This window comes from Hylobates moloch, unplaced genomic scaffold (genome assembly GCF_009828535.3).
Source record: "Hylobates moloch isolate HMO894 unplaced genomic scaffold, HMol_V3 SCAFFOLD_2, whole genome shotgun sequence".
NCBI classification, from domain to species: domain Eukaryota; kingdom Metazoa; phylum Chordata; class Mammalia; order Primates; family Hylobatidae; genus Hylobates; species Hylobates moloch.
The window spans coordinates 105,158,364-105,177,256 of record NW_026652277.1 but is presented as its reverse complement, the minus strand read 5'-3'; the positions used below and the strand labels follow the sequence as shown (position 1 = coordinate 105,177,256).

Here is an 18,893-nt window from a genome sequence, read left to right as displayed (position 1 = left end):
CCATCTAAAAAAAAAAAATTACCTCACAGTTGAGCAGGCTGAGAAGTTCAAGGGCATGGCCCTGGCTTCTTCAAGGGCTTTCCTGCTGCATCACATGGCAGAGAAGGTCTAAGGGGAGGCGGACACGTGTGAAGAGAGCAAAACGTGAGGAGCATCCTGGCTTTATAACCCACTCTCGAGAAATAATCAATTCCTGCAAGAACTAATCCTGTCTCTTGAGAGCCACAGCTCACTACCAGGAAAACAGCATCAAACCACTCATGAGGAATTTGCCCCCACAACCTAAACACCTCCTACTAGACCCTGCCTCCCAACATCACCACACTAGGGATAGAATTTCAATGTAAGCTTTGATGGAGATAAACCACATCCAGACCACAGCATATAACCAGGACAAAGAAAATACTTGGAATTAGAACTAAGCTATTGTCTTCCAATGTTTTAGCAAACCAGTTATACCCTTCAGCCTACAAAACTTTTACCATACTAATGTGAATGTTAGGATATCCATGCCTCATGGCATGCAACCCATCTACAGTTACCCTAAGGAAGGCATTAAAGGCAAGAGAAAGAACCAAAGACAATGGGGTCTCAGCCATTTGACCTAGATTGCCATCATGGGTTCTGTCTAAAAAGGACTACCTGGTTATAGAACCTCTCTACCACCTCAAATTCTGAAAAAGAGACTGGCATTTCATTTAAAACATGGATCTGGAACCTTGCTGATCCATTTGGTCACACAAAATTTTTAGTCAGAGATTGCATGAATTAGTCTCTTTCCAGGCTCAAAGTTCTTACACATGAAATGAGTTTGACTAGACTTCAGATCTCCAAAACCTCACCAAGAACAATCCATGGAGCTACAATTGCCTCTGCTTAAATTTTTTGGACCTGAAGATTCTAACTTGCACACTTGATTGAGTTATACTTACCCTGGCCTGCTTAATTTAACTCTTACAAAGTTCTAGGGCACTGCCTCAGTACCAGACTGACTCCTTTGTTCTTTGAATATGGAATGCTTTACAAATCTGCATGTCATCCTTGTACAGGGGCCATGCTATCTTCTCTGTACTGTCCAAATTTTTAGTATTATGTGCTGCCAAAGCAAGCATTCCTTTGTTGTTTCTTAAACAAGCTGCCATCCATTTCTCTAAACAGAGCACACCTATCATGTGTTCCTCTTTATATTAGTCCTGGGGTTTCTGGTTATCCTGTCCAGAAAACAGCAATCTTTAAGGTGTATGGAGTCAAATGACATTACAAATAAGATTGTTTTTACAAGATCATTGTTTTTTTAACAATGTCTTCCAATTCCATGAGATTAAATACTTTTATGTGATAAGAGCTCCCAAATTTACATCTCTAGCCCAGACCTCTCTTCTGAGTTCCAGACCCATTTAATCCAACTGCCCATTCGGATGTCTCAAGACATTAAAAACTTTACATTATACCTACCCAAAATCAAACTGTTGATATCTTTTTCCCCCAAATCTGTTTTTCCTGTTTCAGAAAAAAAAAATAAATAACTCTACCCAATTGTTTATACTAGGAAACACAGATGTGCTTCCTGATACCTCCCTTTCCTTCGCCTACTATAGTTGATTATTATTATTCATGGACTGTATGTGTGAATTCTCCACTCATTAAAATGTATCTGTAATCCCCAAATCAATGCTGGTAACACTTGCAGTCATTGGCAGACACGTACAGAGTGGCAAAAAATTTGATTCACCAAGCATGCACATTCCTGGCTGACGCTGAACAAGTTAACATTCTTCCTTGTTTCCACTTTCAGATCATAAACAAGTGCAATCTATTCAGTGCCACATTTTTTGCATTTTTGTGCTTTGTGTTGGTGATTTTGTTTAAATGGCTCCCAAGCACTGTAGGGCTGACACACTGTCTGATGTTCCTAAGTATAAGAAGGATATGCTATATATTATGGAGAAAATACATGTGATAGATAAGCTTTGTTCAGGCATGTTATAGTGCTGTTGGCCATGAGTTCAATGCTAATTAATCAATAATATACATTAAATAAAGGGTCTTTAGATTGAAGCACACATAAAACAAGGTTATTGTATTGATTAATTGACAAAAATGTGATCAGTTGCTCACAGGAACCTACCCTGTATATCCCCTAGGAGCAGGGGTTTAGTATTCACTAGTTTAGTGTTGGTAGTGACTTTATAGAACATAACTACTGTGATTAACCAGAACTTACTATTTATCCAAACCCATCACCAAGTCCTACAGATTCTACTGCCAGAGCATAATTCAAATCCATTAACTTCTCTTCGTGACCTGTGCTGTCATCCTACGTGATTATCTCGCCTCTATTAAGTTTCCCTACTTCCAATTCATTCTCAAAGAGGTCAAAGTGACTCTCAACATGGGTTCTATGTTAGTCCCTCACTTAAACCATTTAATGACTTTCTTTTCTTTTTCTTTTTTTTCTTTTGAGACGGAGTCTTGCTCTGTCACCCAGGCTGGAGTGCAGTCATGTGATCTCAGCTCACTGCAACCTCCGCCTCCCAGGTTCAAGCAATTCTCCTGCCTCAGCCTCCCAAGTAGCTGGAATACAGGCATGTGCCACCACGCCCGGCTAATTTTTGTATTTTTAGTAGAGATGGGGTTTCACCATGTTGGCCAGGCTGGTCTTGAACTCCTGACCTCAAGTGATCCACCTGCCTCAGCCTCCCAAAGTGCTGAGATTATAGGTGTGAGCCACCGCACCTGGCTCCACTCAATGATTTTTCTAATGCACTTCAGATTAAATCTAAAATCCTTAACAGGCCCATACTACTACTGTGATACCCTGATGACCTCTCCTGCTTCATCTCAGCACCAAAGTCAAGGACTTTTCTGCCTCAGGGATTTCAAACACACAGTTCTCTGCCTCCACTCTGCTCTTTTCTTGCCTAAAGTCTACTCAACTGACAGGTTTAGGTTTCAATGTAACTTCCTCAGAGAGGAAACCCTTTAATCCAAATGCAGGCCCTCTATTATGCGTGTTTGTAGCACCCTCTACTTTTCCCTCATAACATCACCTATTTATTATTTATTATAATATTTGGTTCTCCAATAGGCTGTAAGTCCATGAGGGCAGAACTACACCTTTTTAATTTGCAGTGTTCTAGTGAAAACACTAGAATAGTGTTGAGTATATAATTGAGGCTTGATAGGTATTTTCTAACTAAATAAATGAATGCATGAACCCGACTGTCCCATTATATCTTATTAACAATACCTTGAAATGACTTAGAATGACTATTTGCTTCCAATGTTTGGAAGGAATGAAACACAGATTTGAATATGGCAGTGATATGTTATTATATAAGTGAACCTTAATTATAACCAAAACATGGTTTCAGGTGCTACTTCGATAAGTTTCTGCCCCCACCTCCCACTCCCGTATAATATATGTACTTACTTTAACAATTAGCCAAGACTATTATTCACTAAGCAAAGAACATTACTGAGTAAACAGCATCAGAGACCATACTAAATAAACAAACCACCAAATGGACTGCTGTATAATGAGGTTAAGCTTTGCACAGTTCCAAAAAAATTGAAGTTCTAGTATAATACTTTGTATCAACCCTATGACATAGTTATTGTACTTTATTACAGTGTAAAGAATGGGCAAAAAGGAAGAAACTTTTACTTCATTTAATCATAGTTTTAAATGAAGTTTAATTTTTTTTCCATTTAAATAGTAATTTCTTTTCCTTTCCCTGTATTCATTCTCCAGAAAACTCAAATCAACATTGAGCAAATGTTACTAATTTTTACATTAACTCTGCAGTATTTTTCTGGAAATATGGGGAAATACACTATTTTAATCATCAAGATCTAAGTTCTTCTAATGTTTTTGTTTTGTTTTGTTTTTCTTTTTCTGAGACAGAGTTTTGCTCTGTTGCCCAGGCTAGGATAGGGTACAGTGGTACAATCATGGCTCACTGCAGGTCCTCGCAGGCTCAAGCAATCCTCCCACCTCAGCCTCCCAGGTAGCTGTGACTACAGCCACACACCACTACACCCAGCTAATTTTTTTATTTTTTGAGATGGAGTCTCACCATGTTGACAGGCTGGTCTCCAACTCCTGGGCTCAAGAAATCCTCCCACCTTGGCCTCCAAACTGCTGGAATTACAGGTGTGAGCCACCACACCTGGCCAAGATCTAAGTTCTTCTTAATTTTTCTCCTCTGAAGAGAAGTTCAAGTTCTAAACCTTTAGTTATTTCTAATATAATTCTTCCACAGCCTCCCATAATATCCTGAAATTGTCATCCTTTCTGTGAGATGATAAAGTCTTCTCTAATTTGAAAGCAAAGAAAAAAGTCTAATTTCATTTTTTTAGCTTTACACAATTATTTTAACATTAGATGGGAAAGAATTTTCAAGCAAATATAAATTCAAACATGAATCAACTTTGGTTTCCTGTGCATATAACAAATCATCTCATAACATTTTTTGTAAAAATTATTTTCTAATATTTAGAAGCCTCTCCATCACAGCAAATAAAGCACTGACATCCAACCTGTGTTTTAACAGACTACATAACATCCTGTTTGCCCTTCATCTACTTACTCTTTTTGAATTACCAATTTTAATATGTGTACAAAGAAATGACAACACTCAGAGTACCTGGAAAATATTTTACTTTTTTGCAAACACTAAATCTAAAAGACCATTATAAAGCTCTAGGCCCTTTCATTTGCTGCTCCTCTTAACTGTTCATATCACTCTTCATGGCCCATAGTCTGGCCATGTATTTTATTCATCTGTTACATACAAGTTCTACATTTCTCTTCAAAGAATCAATATGTCAGTACGTTCAATTCTTTGCCTTCTACTTTTAAACTTAACTTCTTCGTAAAGCACCTTTTCCGATTACCCTCTCCACCCTGACTCATTCTGATTACCTGCTCCACCCTGACTCATTCTGATTACCTGCTTCACCCTAATTCCAATTACCTGCTCCACCCTGATTCATTCAGATTACCTGCTCATTCTCCACCCTGACTCATTCCAATTTCCTGCTCTGCCATAACCATTTTTCCTGCCAAACCACTCACCCCATCACTCTCTTTAAATTAGCCAATCGGAATTAGTTTAGCCTGTGCGGTCTAACCCTAGCCAATAGGGGAATGACACAGCAGCAGGGGCCATGCCCATCAGGAATAAGACCCCCTTTTCCTCCCTTGTCCAAGTGTGTGCTCACACTGCTCCAGCTGTGAGGGTGTACCCTTCTACAGAAGGAAACTGCCTTGCTGGGAAGAAAAAAAAAGAAAATTTTATATTTGAGTGCTATTTCTTTTGCGGCACCAAAACTTTATAACAATTTGGGGACTCGTCTGGGATTACATTCCCCTCCAGAGGCGGTCTCTGGTTCTCTCTTGTGAGGAGACGCACCCCGCCCCCTTGTGGCGGCCTCGGGGGTGAGAAATCAGGACCCACTCAGTGCGAAGAATAACCCGAGCTCTCAGCAACACGGAAACCAAACCGGCCGGCAACCTGGGGTAAAGGATCCTCACATACCACGGCGATGACTGTGCACAGACCAATGAAGGAGAAACCACAGGAACCAGTAAAGTACTTCCTTGGTGGTCAAATTCTGGAGGGCTGAATGTGTGTGTGCGTGAATGATCACAGACAACCCTGCTTGTGGTGTTGTGTGGATAGTGACAAGTCCTACTGCTGGACGGAGTGAGTAGGTCCTCTCTGCGGTTCCGTAGCTACCTCATATGGCTTAGGGCAGATCCTGCTGTGGGATTTATACCAGCACGCCAACACTAAGAAGGGCCTAATTCTCCCTTGGGGGAGCAGCCAGAGAGGACAACATGAGTAGGAAGTGTGCAAGAGACCTTCGGAGGGGGAAAGGGAGGAAACAGGTCAACCTCCCAGGGCAGGCAAGGCAAGACACCCTGGTTTGAGGGGTTGAGCCTTCCAGAGCAGGCAAGGCAAGACATCCCTGGTTTGAGGGGTTGAGTCTTCCAGGACAGGCAAGGGAAGACACCCCTGGTTTGATGGGTTGAGGCTTCCGCTAATTTCAGGGACTGAACCTCAAAGAACTGAGAAATCCCCATTACAGGGGGTTGAACCTCAAAAAGGTGAAAAATCCCCATGGGGGGTACACTGAACCTCAAAGAGATGAGAAATCCCCATTGTGGGGGAGCTGAACCTCACACAAACCTCCAGTAGTAAGAAAAATATTCAGAACTCCCCTTCCCTTCTTCTCGGGGGAAAGAAAGGCTAAACTCCACTCCCATTGGTCGCTCCCCTAGGGGAAGGAGGAGAGGGAAGAAACAGCAGCATAAGCGGCTGGCAGAGGCAGGGAAATACCAGCAGAGAGGAAAGAGAAACTGGGAGAGGAAGTTAGAGAGAGAGAGAGAGAGAGAGAGAGAAAGAGAAAGAGACAGAGAGTCAGAGAGTGAGAGACAGAGAGAAGTAATAAAAACAGTGTACCCTATTCCTTTACAAGCTAGGGCAAATTTAAAACCTATAATTGATGATTGAAGGTCTTCTCCATGACTCTATAACACTCCAATACCACCTTGTTGTCAGTGTAAACAAAGGCATAGCCTGAAAGCAGTGAGATCACTAACGACCCGTAGCCTTCCTATCAAAAATCCTTAACTCAGTAACCCGCGGATGACCCAAATGCATTCAATCTGTACCGGCAACTGCTTTGCTAACAGAAGAAAGTAGAAAAAATAACCTTTAGAGGAAACCTCATTGTGAGCACACCTCACCAATTCGGAATTATCCTAAGGCAAAAAGGTAGTGTACTAACTCAAAAATCTTAAAGTATGGGGCTATTCTGTTAGAAAAAGATGATTTAACATTAACCACTGATAATTCCCTTAACCCAGCAGGTTTCCTAACAGGGGATCTAAATCTTAATTAATTACCATACAAAGGTCCAACCAGACCTAGAAGGAACTCCCTTCAGGACAGGGCGATAGATGGTTCTTCCCGCGTGACTGAGGGAAAAAGCCACAATGGGTATTCAGTAAGTGATAGGGAAACTCTTATAGAAGTAGAGTTAGGAAAATTGCCTAATAGTTGGTAAGCTGTTTGCACTCAGCTAAGCCTTAAAGTACTTACAGAATCAGGAATGAGTGGTCTATACCAATTCTAAGTTAATTTAAACTAAACAAAGTCTTATTAATAGCAAAGGATAATTGACATCCCAAACTTACAAGGTTTTCAACAAAGGTAAAGTTTGCTAAAAGTTAGCAGTGTAATATGTATTATCCTAACTTCTAATCTTCTGGCCTTAGGCAGTCTAGTCCACAGACCTGAAGGAAGTTTGCTTTGGAAAAGAATGGTTATCATCTTGGCGGAAAAAAAAGGAAGGGGGGGAGAATTTATATAAAAAGAATGTTATATGGTACATTATTATCCTAAATTAACTGGTTGTTTAAAGAAAGGGATGTTTGCAGGAAGTCAGAAAACTGAGGCCTGTCGAAGATTATGAAAGTCGTGAAAAATGCTATAAAAGGGAATTTATGCAAGAAATGTATAATTTAAAAGTAATTAGGCCTCCTGAATGTAAAACTATTGAAGAAACAGTTTATGTGCAAGGTGTATAAGGAAAGTAAAACATACTTTTGGTAAAAGGATAATAAGGAGGCATAGAATGTGGATTTTTACCTGCATTAAAAGGTTAAAAAAAATTTTGTTTTGAGGGTTTAAGCAAGTTTTAAAATGTTAATTGTAAAGGAAATTCTGTGTGTAACCATATTGGCTAAAGTTAAAGGGGTATGATCCAGTTTTTCTGTGAACTGGACATTAAAATAAAAGCACAATGGGTTTTTCTTAAAACACTAAAAAACACTAGCCTGCTCTTTAACAAAATTTTATAGAAGGTTAAAAAGAGTCTATGGAAATCTTACCTTATGGTCAGACATTAAAATTGGATAAATATGTCTACAGGGTTTTATTAAAATTGAGTTTAATATTAATAATACACTAATATAAAGGTGAAATTTAGCTTATCTGGTATACTCATACAGGAAGCATTGTCAAATATAAAATGGTGTTTGGCTTTCTTTGGTCTAAAAACTAATAAAAATAGGTGCTAAAGGAAATTTCTCAGGAAGAAGACACTAAGGACTATAAAGTCCACTGCTGGTGTCCCCCAATTTTTTTTTTTTTTCTGAGTCGGAGTTTCACTCTTGTTGCACAGGCTAGAGTGCAATGGCACGATCTCCAGGTTCAACGATTCTCTGCCTCATTTTCCTACTGGATTACAGGCATGTCCACCAACCTTGGTAATTTGTATTTTATAGAGGCAAAGTGCTGGGATTACAGGCGTGAGCCACCGCACCCAGCCTGGTGTCCCCAAATTTAAAACAAAAGATCAGTTTCTCATAAAGTATATACCTGGTTTATCTTCCACTTTCCTTTCCCTCAAAACTAAAAGTCTTTTAGCACAGGTACCACCCCTAGAATTTCTGGTAAACGGGCACCAGCCTGGGGATCACACTCTCATCAAAGGGTGGAAAGAAGGAAAACTCGAGCCAGCCTGGGAAGGATCCTACCTTGTGCTGCTAACCACCAAGACTATGGTTTGTACCACAGAAGGGGGATGGACACATCACACCCGAGTCAAGCAAGCACCATTATCAACAGAATCATGGACCATTGTTCCCGGATCAAGCCCTACCAAATTAAAGCTAAGAAAAGCTTAGTCTATCTATCTTTTCCTTTCCTAACACAGTGCCTGTATCCATTACTATTCCTACCACTAGCAACTCTAACCCCACTTTAGAGCATTTCTATGGTTTAGGAGCAGAGGTCACTGGAAAGGATCCTATAGGCTTCTTTAAGATGCGCTTTGTTCTCCCCGCTCCACCTCCTACAACTGCCCCTTTCACAAACCTACGAAATAAAACTATGCCTCGCCTCATGCCAAATGACAAAAGCAAGGTCTCAGTAGTAGAAATAGGAGACCTAAGACAAACCATAGCCATTGAAACAGGGTATAAAGATGTAAATGCCTGGTTAAAATGGATTAAATATTCCATTCACACTTCAAACAAAAGTAACTGTTACGCTTGTGAGCAAGGTAGGCCAGAGACCCAGGTTGTTCCCTTTCCACTGGGATGGTCCTCAAATCAAGTGGACATGGAGTGCGTGGTAGCTTTTTCAAGATTCTACCGCCTGGAATAACAAATTGTGCTAAGCAATTTCTCTGCTATTTCCTGAAGTCCAACACCCTGCAGGTCAGCCCCCAAGGGCCATCCAGCCTCCATCTTCCAAAACCAATTTTACCTCCTGTCTCCAACGACAAGGGGAAAAATTTGGCATTCCTTGGAGACTTAACAGGATGCAGTGAAGTCAGGCACTTCCAAGAGGTGACCCGTCAATCTGCCCTTATTCATCCCTGAGCGGATGTATGGTGGTATTATGGAGGACCTTTACTGGACACTCTGCCAAATAATTAGGGCAGTACTTATGCTCTAGTTCAATTGGCTATCCCTTTTACTCTGGCATTTCATCAACCAGAGGAAGGAAAAATAAGACATCGTAAAGTGAGAGAAGCTCCTTATGGGTCTTTCAACTCTCATGTCTATTTAGATGCAATTGGAGTCCCACAGGGAATACCAGATCAATTTAAAGCCCAAAATCAAATAGCTGCAGGATTTGAGTCAATATTTTGGTGGGTGACAATTAATAAAAACATAGATTGGATAAACTACATCTATTACAACCAACGGCAATTTATTAACTACACTAGAGATGCTGTTAAAGGAATAGCTGAGCAATTAGGGACTAACTGCCAGATGGCTTGGGAAAATAGGATAGCCTTAGACATGATATTAGCAGAAAGAGGAGGAGTTTGCATCATGATTAAAAGTGAATGTTGTACCTTCATCCTAAACAACACTGCCCCTAATGGAAGTATAACAAAGGCATTGCAAGGTCTGACTGCTCTGTCCAATGAGTTAGCCAGCAACTCAGGGGTAAATGACTCCTTTACAGGATGGCTAGAAAAGTGGTTCGGTAAATGGAAAGGAATAACAGCCTCAATTCTTACTTCCCTCACAGCTGTAATGGGTGTACTTATTCTTGTCGGGTGCTGTGTCACACCATGCATCTGTGGGTTGGTGCAGAGTAAGCGCTCATAGAAATGGAACTTCCTAAAATCTCCCTTAACCATCCTCCACCTTATCCAGAGAAGCTTCTTCTTTTGGAAAATCAAGCAGAACTAAGCCAAGGCATGTTAAAGAAGTTTGAAGAGAAGAGAGCTATAAGGAAAATGCAAGAGGAGGGGATTGTTAGATACGAGTTCTAAATTTCTCTTCAAAGAATCAATATGTCAGTATGTTCAATCCTTTGCCTTCTACTTTTAAACTTAACTTCCTCGTAAAGCAACCTTTTCTGATTACCCTCTCCACCCTGACTCATTCTGATTACCTGCTCATTCTCCACCCTGACTCATTCCAATTTCCTGCTCTGCCATAACCATTTTTCCTGTCAAACCACTCATCCCATCACTCTCTTTAAATTAGCCAATTGGAATTAGTTTAGCCTGTGCGGTCTAACCCTAGCCAATAGGGGAATGACACAGCAGCAGGGGCCATGCCCATCAGGAATAAGACCCCCTTTTCCTCCCTTGTCCAGGTGTGCGCTCACCATTGCTCCATCTGTGAGGGCACATCCTTCTATAGAAGGAAAACTGCCTTGCTGAGAAGAAAAAAAAAGAAAATTTTGTATTCGAGTGCTGTTTTTTTTTTGTGGCACTGAAACTTTATTTATAACACATCTTTTTCATATTTGAACTACTTCAAGTGGATTAGTATAATCCTTTTCAAGATCTAGAACCAATTTTCAACACTTTCACTGGGTATCTTTCCCAAAATGATAGCCATGCTTGCAGTTGCATTATCAACTGTCTCAACACACATTGCTGAAGCTGAAGCAATCACAATGTCTTGTAACATTTCAATATTTAAATGTAATGTCTGTTTCTACATAAAAGCCTACATACAACACTAGTCCTCCCTGCTTCCCTTCACTCACCAACACACATCTTGAAACCTGTATGACTTCTTAACTGTCCCAAGGACTCAAATAGGTCCCCATCTCGTAAATCTTTCCCCTGGTAATTTACCTATTAGATTTCATTTAATTTTCAGCACCCCATATTATTTTCTCAAATTAAAAAAATGAACAAACTGAAGCTTAAAGAGGTTACAAGTGTGTATGCAGCCACAATCTCAGTCTAGGATTAAAATTAGGTCTATCTCCTCCAATGCCCCTAATTCTTAACCCTCTCTTATACCACATCCTTAGCTAAACAATTCTTGCATGATGTTTCTGATTCAAAGCCCGGTGCTGCCACATATTAACAGTGTAATCTTAAGGAACCTCAGATGCTATGTCAATAAAACAGGGGTAAAGTACTTACCTTGAAAATGTGGAAGAAGTAAATGAGAAAACAAAAAAAACACATAGCACAGTGTCCAGCACTTAACATAGGAAACACTCAAGAAATGTTATTATTATTATATTCATCCAAAACACAAGTCAATAATTGTTTTCTGTAAGGGCCAAACAGTAAATATTTTAGGCTTTGCAATCCAGTCAATCTCCATTACACCAAAACCAGGGAGCAAGCTGGATTTGGCCCATGGGACATAGTTTGCCAACTCCTACTCTACAGCAGCATTCTTCAGCCTCAGCAATACTGACATTTGGGGCTGGATAAATCTTTGTTGTGAGGCTGTCGTGGGGACTGCAGGATGTTTAGCAGCATCCTTGGTCTCCACCCACTAGATGCCAGTAGCATCTCTCAAGTTGTGAGAACTAAAAAATCTTCTGGGGGGCAACATCACCCCTAGTTGAGAAACACTGGCCCAGAGCAACTAAACATATAAAGATGTAGCTTGAATTTTCTAACAAATACCCTCACCAGGTAGAAAAATAATTTAACACACTGTAAGTATTTATACTCACTTAGCTAAAATTCCCACACTTAGCAACAACTTTATAACTTCTGTGATACACACGGCTGTGGTTGAAAAGTAGAGTTCTTTGTCTGATGTCCTTGTGTATCTTAAAGCTATGGTATAGGCTGCAGCCATCAGGGTCATCACTGCCAAGCAGTATAACTTGAATAATAAAGTGACATTGTCTGGAAAATACGTGCAACAAAGACATTACTTAGTAGACAATATATGTATATATAAGCTAATAAACTAGTTATAGCCCAAAAATACTTTCCAATTCCAAGCACAAAATATTTTCTAAAACTCATGTTTAAAAATTTTTTTCAAAACAATGCTTGCCAATTACATGAGCATGTACACACACACACACACACACACACCCCACAGCTGACTTTAAACATCAGCCAATTAGGCATAAGTTTTGTTCCTGGGGAGTGCCCCAATTGCAAGACTATGTAGCATACTGATTCTAGTTCAGGATGTTATAAATTACATTATATATATATATATATATACTATTGGTGGTGGTGGGTTTTTTTTGGAGACAGGGTCTCACTCTGTCCCCCAGGCTGGAGAACACGGGCGCAATCTCAGCTCACTGCAACCTCCGCCTCCCAGGTTCAAGCGATTCTCGTGCCTCAGCCTCCCAGGACTACAGGTGTGCACTACCACGGCCAGGTAATTTTTTGCGTTTTTAGTAGAGATGGGGTTTCCCCATGTTGGCCAGGCTGGTCTCTAACTCCTGACCTCAAGTGATCCGCCCGCCTCCGCCTCCTGAAGTGCTGGAATTACAGGTGTGACCCACCGCGCCAGACATATATTTTAGGACAGGGACTCACTCTGTCACCCAGGCTGGAGTGCAGTGGCATGATCTTGACGTGATCTCGGCTCACTGCAAACTCCGCCTCCCGGGTTCATGCAATTCTCCCGCCTTAGCTCTTGAGCAGCTGGGATTACAGGCACCCGTCACTACGCCCAGCTAATTTTTGTATTTTTAGTAGGGAAGAGGTTTCACCATGTTGGCCAGGCTGGTCTCGAACCCCTGACCTCAGGTGATCCGCCCACCTCGGCCTCCCAAAGTGCTGGGATTACAGGCATTAGCCACCACGCCTGGCACCAGCACATATTTTAAATATTTTTATGATTACAAACCTGTGGATGCAAAGCATGAAACCAACTGCAGCAATGTATATTCTAGATTTAGAGGCAGCAGAAAGAAAATAATAATTGAGAAATGAGTGGAGCTTAATATAAAACTTTATCACAATAAGAACTTACATCTAGCCACTCATTTCATTGCATTATACAAAACAATAATTCCTAACACAGGAAAAGAATATTAAGAACACAGCTCTATAAAACTAGAAACGCAGGAAACATATAAACAATCAATTTAAGAATTGCCTGCAAGTATATCTGAGCAGCAGCCATCTCTCAGGCACCAGAGCCTGTCCAAGACCTTTGGTAAAACCATAGGCAGTGGGTACCAAGTCTCCCTCATACCTCCTTATTCCCAGACCTGCTCGGGTACTGCCATCACCCAAGGATCCAACTATTTCTACTTTCCTTACCCACCTCCCACCTATTGTCCCCCAGTTCCCCTTAACCTCCATTCAAATCTTTAGGCTCAAGGTTAAACAGGGATCAGCAAATGTTTCTGTAAAGGGCCAGAAACAAATATTTTAAGCTTTCCAGAGCCATACTTTGACAACTCCAGGTTAAGAACCAGAAGGACAGCGGGTGACTCCAGCCTGCTACTTTAACTACATTATATGCTAAGTACGATTTTGTTCACTGCTTTGCGAGCCTAATCACAATTCAAAGACTGTTTTCATAGGGAAATAAAACAGGAATTTCAAACAGATTATCTTTAGATACAATGTGGTTGGAACTTACAAGGAAAGAAGTTCTTCAATATAAATATTTTCCCAAGTGAATTAAAAAATATTTTCTGAACTGCAGGCAATTTTAAAAAATCATATCAGGTTTTAAATAAAAAGTAAAACAGAAGAAATAGTTTTTAACTGCTTAAACCTTCTTTCCAAAAGATCTGAGGAGCCAAAAATCAGTGTTTATATAAAAGGAAGTGAAGGAGATCACTATAATACTTCCTTTGTTCTAAAGCTTTCCTACACAAGGGAAAAAATATGACTTCAAAAATAAACAGCAATAACCTTTAATCAGTAGAAAAGAAGGCACTTCCCACCTTCTAGATAAAGGGTGAACAAACTATATATGTCGCTAGTTTACATGAGGCCTGTGAACTCACGATGGTTTTACATTTTTAAATGGTTGATAAAAAATGTAATAACATCTTGTGATACATGAAAATTGCATGAAATTCAAATTTTAGTGTCCATGAATAGTTTTATTAGAACATAGCCATGTTCATTTGTTTCTAAATTATCCAGGCTACTTTTTTTTCCCTACAACAGCAGATCTGACTAGTTATGACAAGAGACTATCCAGCCCTTCAAAGGAAAAGTTTGCCAACTCATGTGCTAGATTATCAACACTTTCATAAATAAGAGAAGTTAGGGCTGATAAACTAAAAAGTACTTTATTTTAGCTATTGTGTAGGTTCCTGATTCCAAAAACATAGTGAATATTTAAACACTAAACCGAATACATCTGATAGCCTACATATTCTGACTTACAATATTGTCATTAACTTGAAAAAATACCTTTTTGCATAGTGATTATATAGGAATATATATTATATTCTTGAAAATAACTACTGATCTAAGTGGAAGAGTAATCAAGTAAGTTTAGGTATGTGCAAAACAGATTGGGCTTTGACATGGAATACCAGTTTTAAACGTATTTCAACTTTTAAATACTAAATGTTTTTAAGTACGATTTTCTCTGGCAGTTTAACATCAGACCAAACTATTTCTTGTTCACTCCGTTCACAATTTCTCCAGTATAAAATTTCAGTTATTAGCAATTTCAATTATTTCAGGGTAATATCAAAAGTCTATATGTAATCACTTCAAATTGGGCAAATAATTCAAATCACACCCAATGCCAGTAACTATAAACCTAGCCCACAACTCAACTGGCAGCCACATCTTAACCCTGCATTGTTCCCTGCTTCTCACGAAGTTCTGTTAGCTCCCACATAGTGTCTATGTGGAAATGTCCCCCAAAAGAAACTTACAGTTTAAAATGTTTTTTTCAGTTATGTTTTACTATAGTTTATGGGGACATTATTTGTAATACCTAAGAACTTGGAAATTCAGGAAGTCCCAGATCAATCTTTTGTGGACATTCGGAAACTATGGAAAGTGTAATTTTGTTAGGATTACAATCAAAGCTCAACAAATATGTATTTGCAATAAGCCTAAACCTTTACATTGTTGCAGCTATTTCAAGTAATGATTGGACTTCTGTAATTTATAAGCTTTCGTTCGGATCGATTTTGCTATCCCCATTCCATTTTAGTTGTCAAAACAATTCTATTTCTTTTTCCTTTATTTCGTGTGTTGCTACAAAAAAAGGCTTTTAAGATTGGACTTATTTGAAATGAAACAGAAAGAAGACATAAGAGAAGCATATGCAACTAAAGACAATGCCCCTGGGCCGGGCCTGATGATAAACATGGACCCCGCAACAGGGAAAATAACTTGACACCCACGCAAGAAGATATTCCTTAGGTATTCGTTCAATATTTATTCAAGGGTGAAGCCAAGTGCTTTATGGAGTAAGGGTGGAGCAAGAATCCGGGTGTTGCCCCACTTCTCCTAGTTAATGCACCACAGTCAAAGAATCCACATCTGGTCCCAACTTACACACACCGCTCAGCAAAAAGTGGTGCGGAGTCAATTAGACTCGCCCTCCTTAAATGTCAATTAGTCAACAAATACTCCTTCACCCGAATGTGCCTTCCCTTGCGAGGAGGGAGGTGGATCTCAGCTTCCACCCCAAATATCAGTGTTCCTTCTAACTGCATACAGCATTCTCACAATTACATACCGCATACAGGTGGGAACTGTTAACGACTGTTACCTTCCTTTCGTTACGATTTCAGTGCTGTTTTGACGCCCCAGTGATGTCTTTAGTGGTTGTTGCATGGCCCAGCCGCCGCGTGGGATCTGCGCCCGGAGCCTGCCTTTAAGCCTCTAAGCATTCACAGGGCAGGAGGCGCAGAGGAGACCGGAGCCGCGGGGCCAGGGCCAAGAACTGTCCTGCCTCGCTGGGTAATGCGGTCCAGCCCTGGACCCACGACCTGGCCCCTCTCCGGGTCCGCCGCAGCCCCGGCCTGTCAGAATTCGGTTCCCACCCACTCCCAGCTAGTGGAGGTCAGTGCGGTCTCTGACTGCCGACCTGCCCAGCGCGGAGTCAGCCGCGGAGACTGCAGCCGCAGCGGGAAGCCGGCTGCCCTGACTGCCGGGAGAGGCTCCAAGCAAACTCCTGACGCCTCAGCCCGGCCCCAGAGGCAGTAGGCAACCAGGGTGCTCCGCTGCCCGACAGGGGCTGACCAGCGCAGATGCTCGCCCGCCGCCGCCCCCCGCAGACTCCCCACTCCCAGTAGCCCCAGTCCTCACCTCTCGGGGCAGCCATGGTGCCCCGACAGCCCCGTGCGGAACTGACGCCCGCCCCCTCCGCGCCTCCGCGCAGGACACCGGGGACCGCCCCTTGTGGTCATAGAGACGAAGCCGCTCGGCCTAGAGCGCCTCGCCGGCCTCCCGGTCGGCCAAGCACTAAAACTGGGCTCAGGAATCCAAGCTACACTCCAAAATGGGAGAACGCGGATCGAAGGGAAGCCTTCCCGGCCACGTCCTAGGTAACAGGTGTGTGAAATTCGGTTGGGAGGTGGTTCTGTAAACGGCGGCTCCCCGCCGGCTAAGGAAGTTGAGTGAAGGGAGCGTTGCCTTCTGGGAATCGTAGTCCTCACAAAGGTGTGAGTAGGCGGCAAATAAGGATTTGGGTTTAGCCTTAGGGATTCACTCCTGTCAAAGCTGTTAGAGAAGCTCCCAGAACTCGTGAAGTAACAGAAACTACTTGCGGCAACATTTGTAACTTCCACCTAGCTCATTATCTTCCACTGTTACCTTGTGTTCTAGATAAGTTATAATTTATGCTACATATTGTTCAGAAGTCTTGTGCCTGTTCCAAATCGTCAGCATTGTCATCGGTTATGTTTACCCACTCAGACATTCTAACTAATGATCTTCGCACAACAAAACGGCCTTTAAAAAATCAGATGTATCGGCCGGGCTTGGTGGCTCACGTCTGTAATCCCAGCACTTTGGGAAGTCGAGGCAGATGGATCACCTAAGGTCAGGGGTTCGAGACCAACCTGGCCAATATGGCGAAACCCCGTCTTTACTAAAAATACAAAAAATTAGCCGGGCATGGTGGCGCGCACCAGTAATCCCAGCTACTCAGGAGGCCGAAGCGGTAGAATCACTTGAACCCGGGAGATTAGAGTGAGCCGAGATCGCGCCCCTGCACTCCAGCCTGGGCGACACAGTGAGACTTCATCTCAAAAAAACAAAAAAAAATTAGATGTATCAACAGGCATTTTAAACACTATAATCTCCACTTTCACTAGGGGATGTTAACTAGCTATCATAATTGATATTAGAAATAATTCATTGGTGAAATAAAAGATGTTCATGATACGTGGATTGGTTTTAAATAATATGAAAATACTTCAGCACTTACAGGAATAGGGATGCAAGATTCTGAGCTGCCCAGCAGCCCACACCTTCTGCAGCATGTTCTTTCTACAAAATTGTCCTTTTAGAGGGTTGGTTATATACCATTGTCTTGTTAAATATACATATAGATACATCTGGTCTGTTAACATTATTGGAACATTTTGCATGCCTTAATAGCATCATATTAATATTGGGAGGCACTCCTGGGAGACCAGAGTTGACTTTGTAGAGGCAGACATTTGATTAATCTCATTTTGTAATAGTGTTGGACTTTTCCTCTACCTGGTAGTAAGTGTGCTCACTGGTGCTAATCTTCCCTTACTGTAATTCGTACAGTTTCCACTTGTAGAATTATTCAGTTCTCTACTGTGTATGTACTTATGCATACATTTAAACAGAACATTCATATATGTACTTGAAATTAATTTTAAAAATTAAAAATATTCTATCATATAGTCCTTCCTTTGTTTTACAGCTACTGCTTTGTGTGGTTTATCTCTTCCCATTTTGGACTATCATTATAGTGTCAACTTACCTCAATTAAGTATAATTTCTAAATGCTCAATTTGTTCCAAAAGGCCCTTGTAAGCCTGCCTCTGTTTTTAAGTCTGCACCAGCTGTTTTTACTTTTTATATTTTTGTCTTTTTTTCTTCTTGTAGAGATTGTGGGGGCGTCTCACTTTGTTGCCTACGCTAGTTCTCGAACTCCCCACCTAAAACAATCCTCCCACCTCAGCCCCCCAAAATTCTGGGATTACAGGTGTGAACCACCACACCTGGCCTGCACTAGCTTTTTGAAGCATGTTTTAATTTCTGGCAACAACAAGAGGTTTTGTTTTTTCCTGTCCTAGGTGGTAGAATCAACTAGGAACTATCATTCCTTCTGGTGAGGAAGAGCATTTTACACACACAGATACACACATACACACACACACACACACACACACACACACACACACACACAGAGAGATCCCAATTAAGGTGGGTCAAATGCTGCTGAGCCATTTTTGTGGCATTTCTGGTTCACATAACATCATGCTGTTGAATCCTAATTTTCTTATCCATTTTCATTACCTCAAAAGACTATTATACTTCATTGGCATCAACCTTAACTAGATTTTGATGCCTCTTTGTCCTAACCCAGTTAGCCCAAGACCAACAGGGACAAACCTGTCAAACTATAGTCTGACAAAGTTGAGCTTACTGATGCCTTCTGATATAAAGTGGATATTTGTCCCTTCCTAGATCTCATGCTGAATTGT

The 18,893-nt window shown here is 41.1% G+C and overlaps 1 protein-coding gene and 1 non-coding gene across 4 annotated transcripts in view; both read right to left on the bottom strand.

Annotated features, from left to right (window-relative positions):
- Positions 1-18,855, bottom strand: part of SLC35A1 (solute carrier family 35 member A1) — a 41,644-nt gene extending 22,789 nt beyond the window's left edge. For 2 of the 3 annotated variants that reach the window (XM_032154870.2, XM_032154880.2), the window contains exons 1-2: positions 16,513-16,644; positions 11,973-12,150 (exon numbers count right to left, since the gene is read on the bottom strand). In XM_032154870.2, coding sequence (XP_032010761.1) covers positions 11,973-12,150; positions 16,513-16,528 — 194 coding nt within the window. In that variant the 5' untranslated portion in view covers positions 16,529-16,644. Of the gene's footprint in view, positions 1-11,972; positions 12,151-16,512; positions 16,645-18,835 lie in introns of those variants that run through there. The other variant, XM_058435385.1, reaches the window with a different exon arrangement.
- On the bottom strand, positions 1,005-1,108 carry LOC116477381 (U6 spliceosomal RNA). Its single transcript, XR_004250439.1, has one exon. It is a non-coding gene; the product is annotated as a U6 spliceosomal RNA (small nuclear RNA).
- Positions 18,856-18,893: the final 38 nt, after the last annotated feature.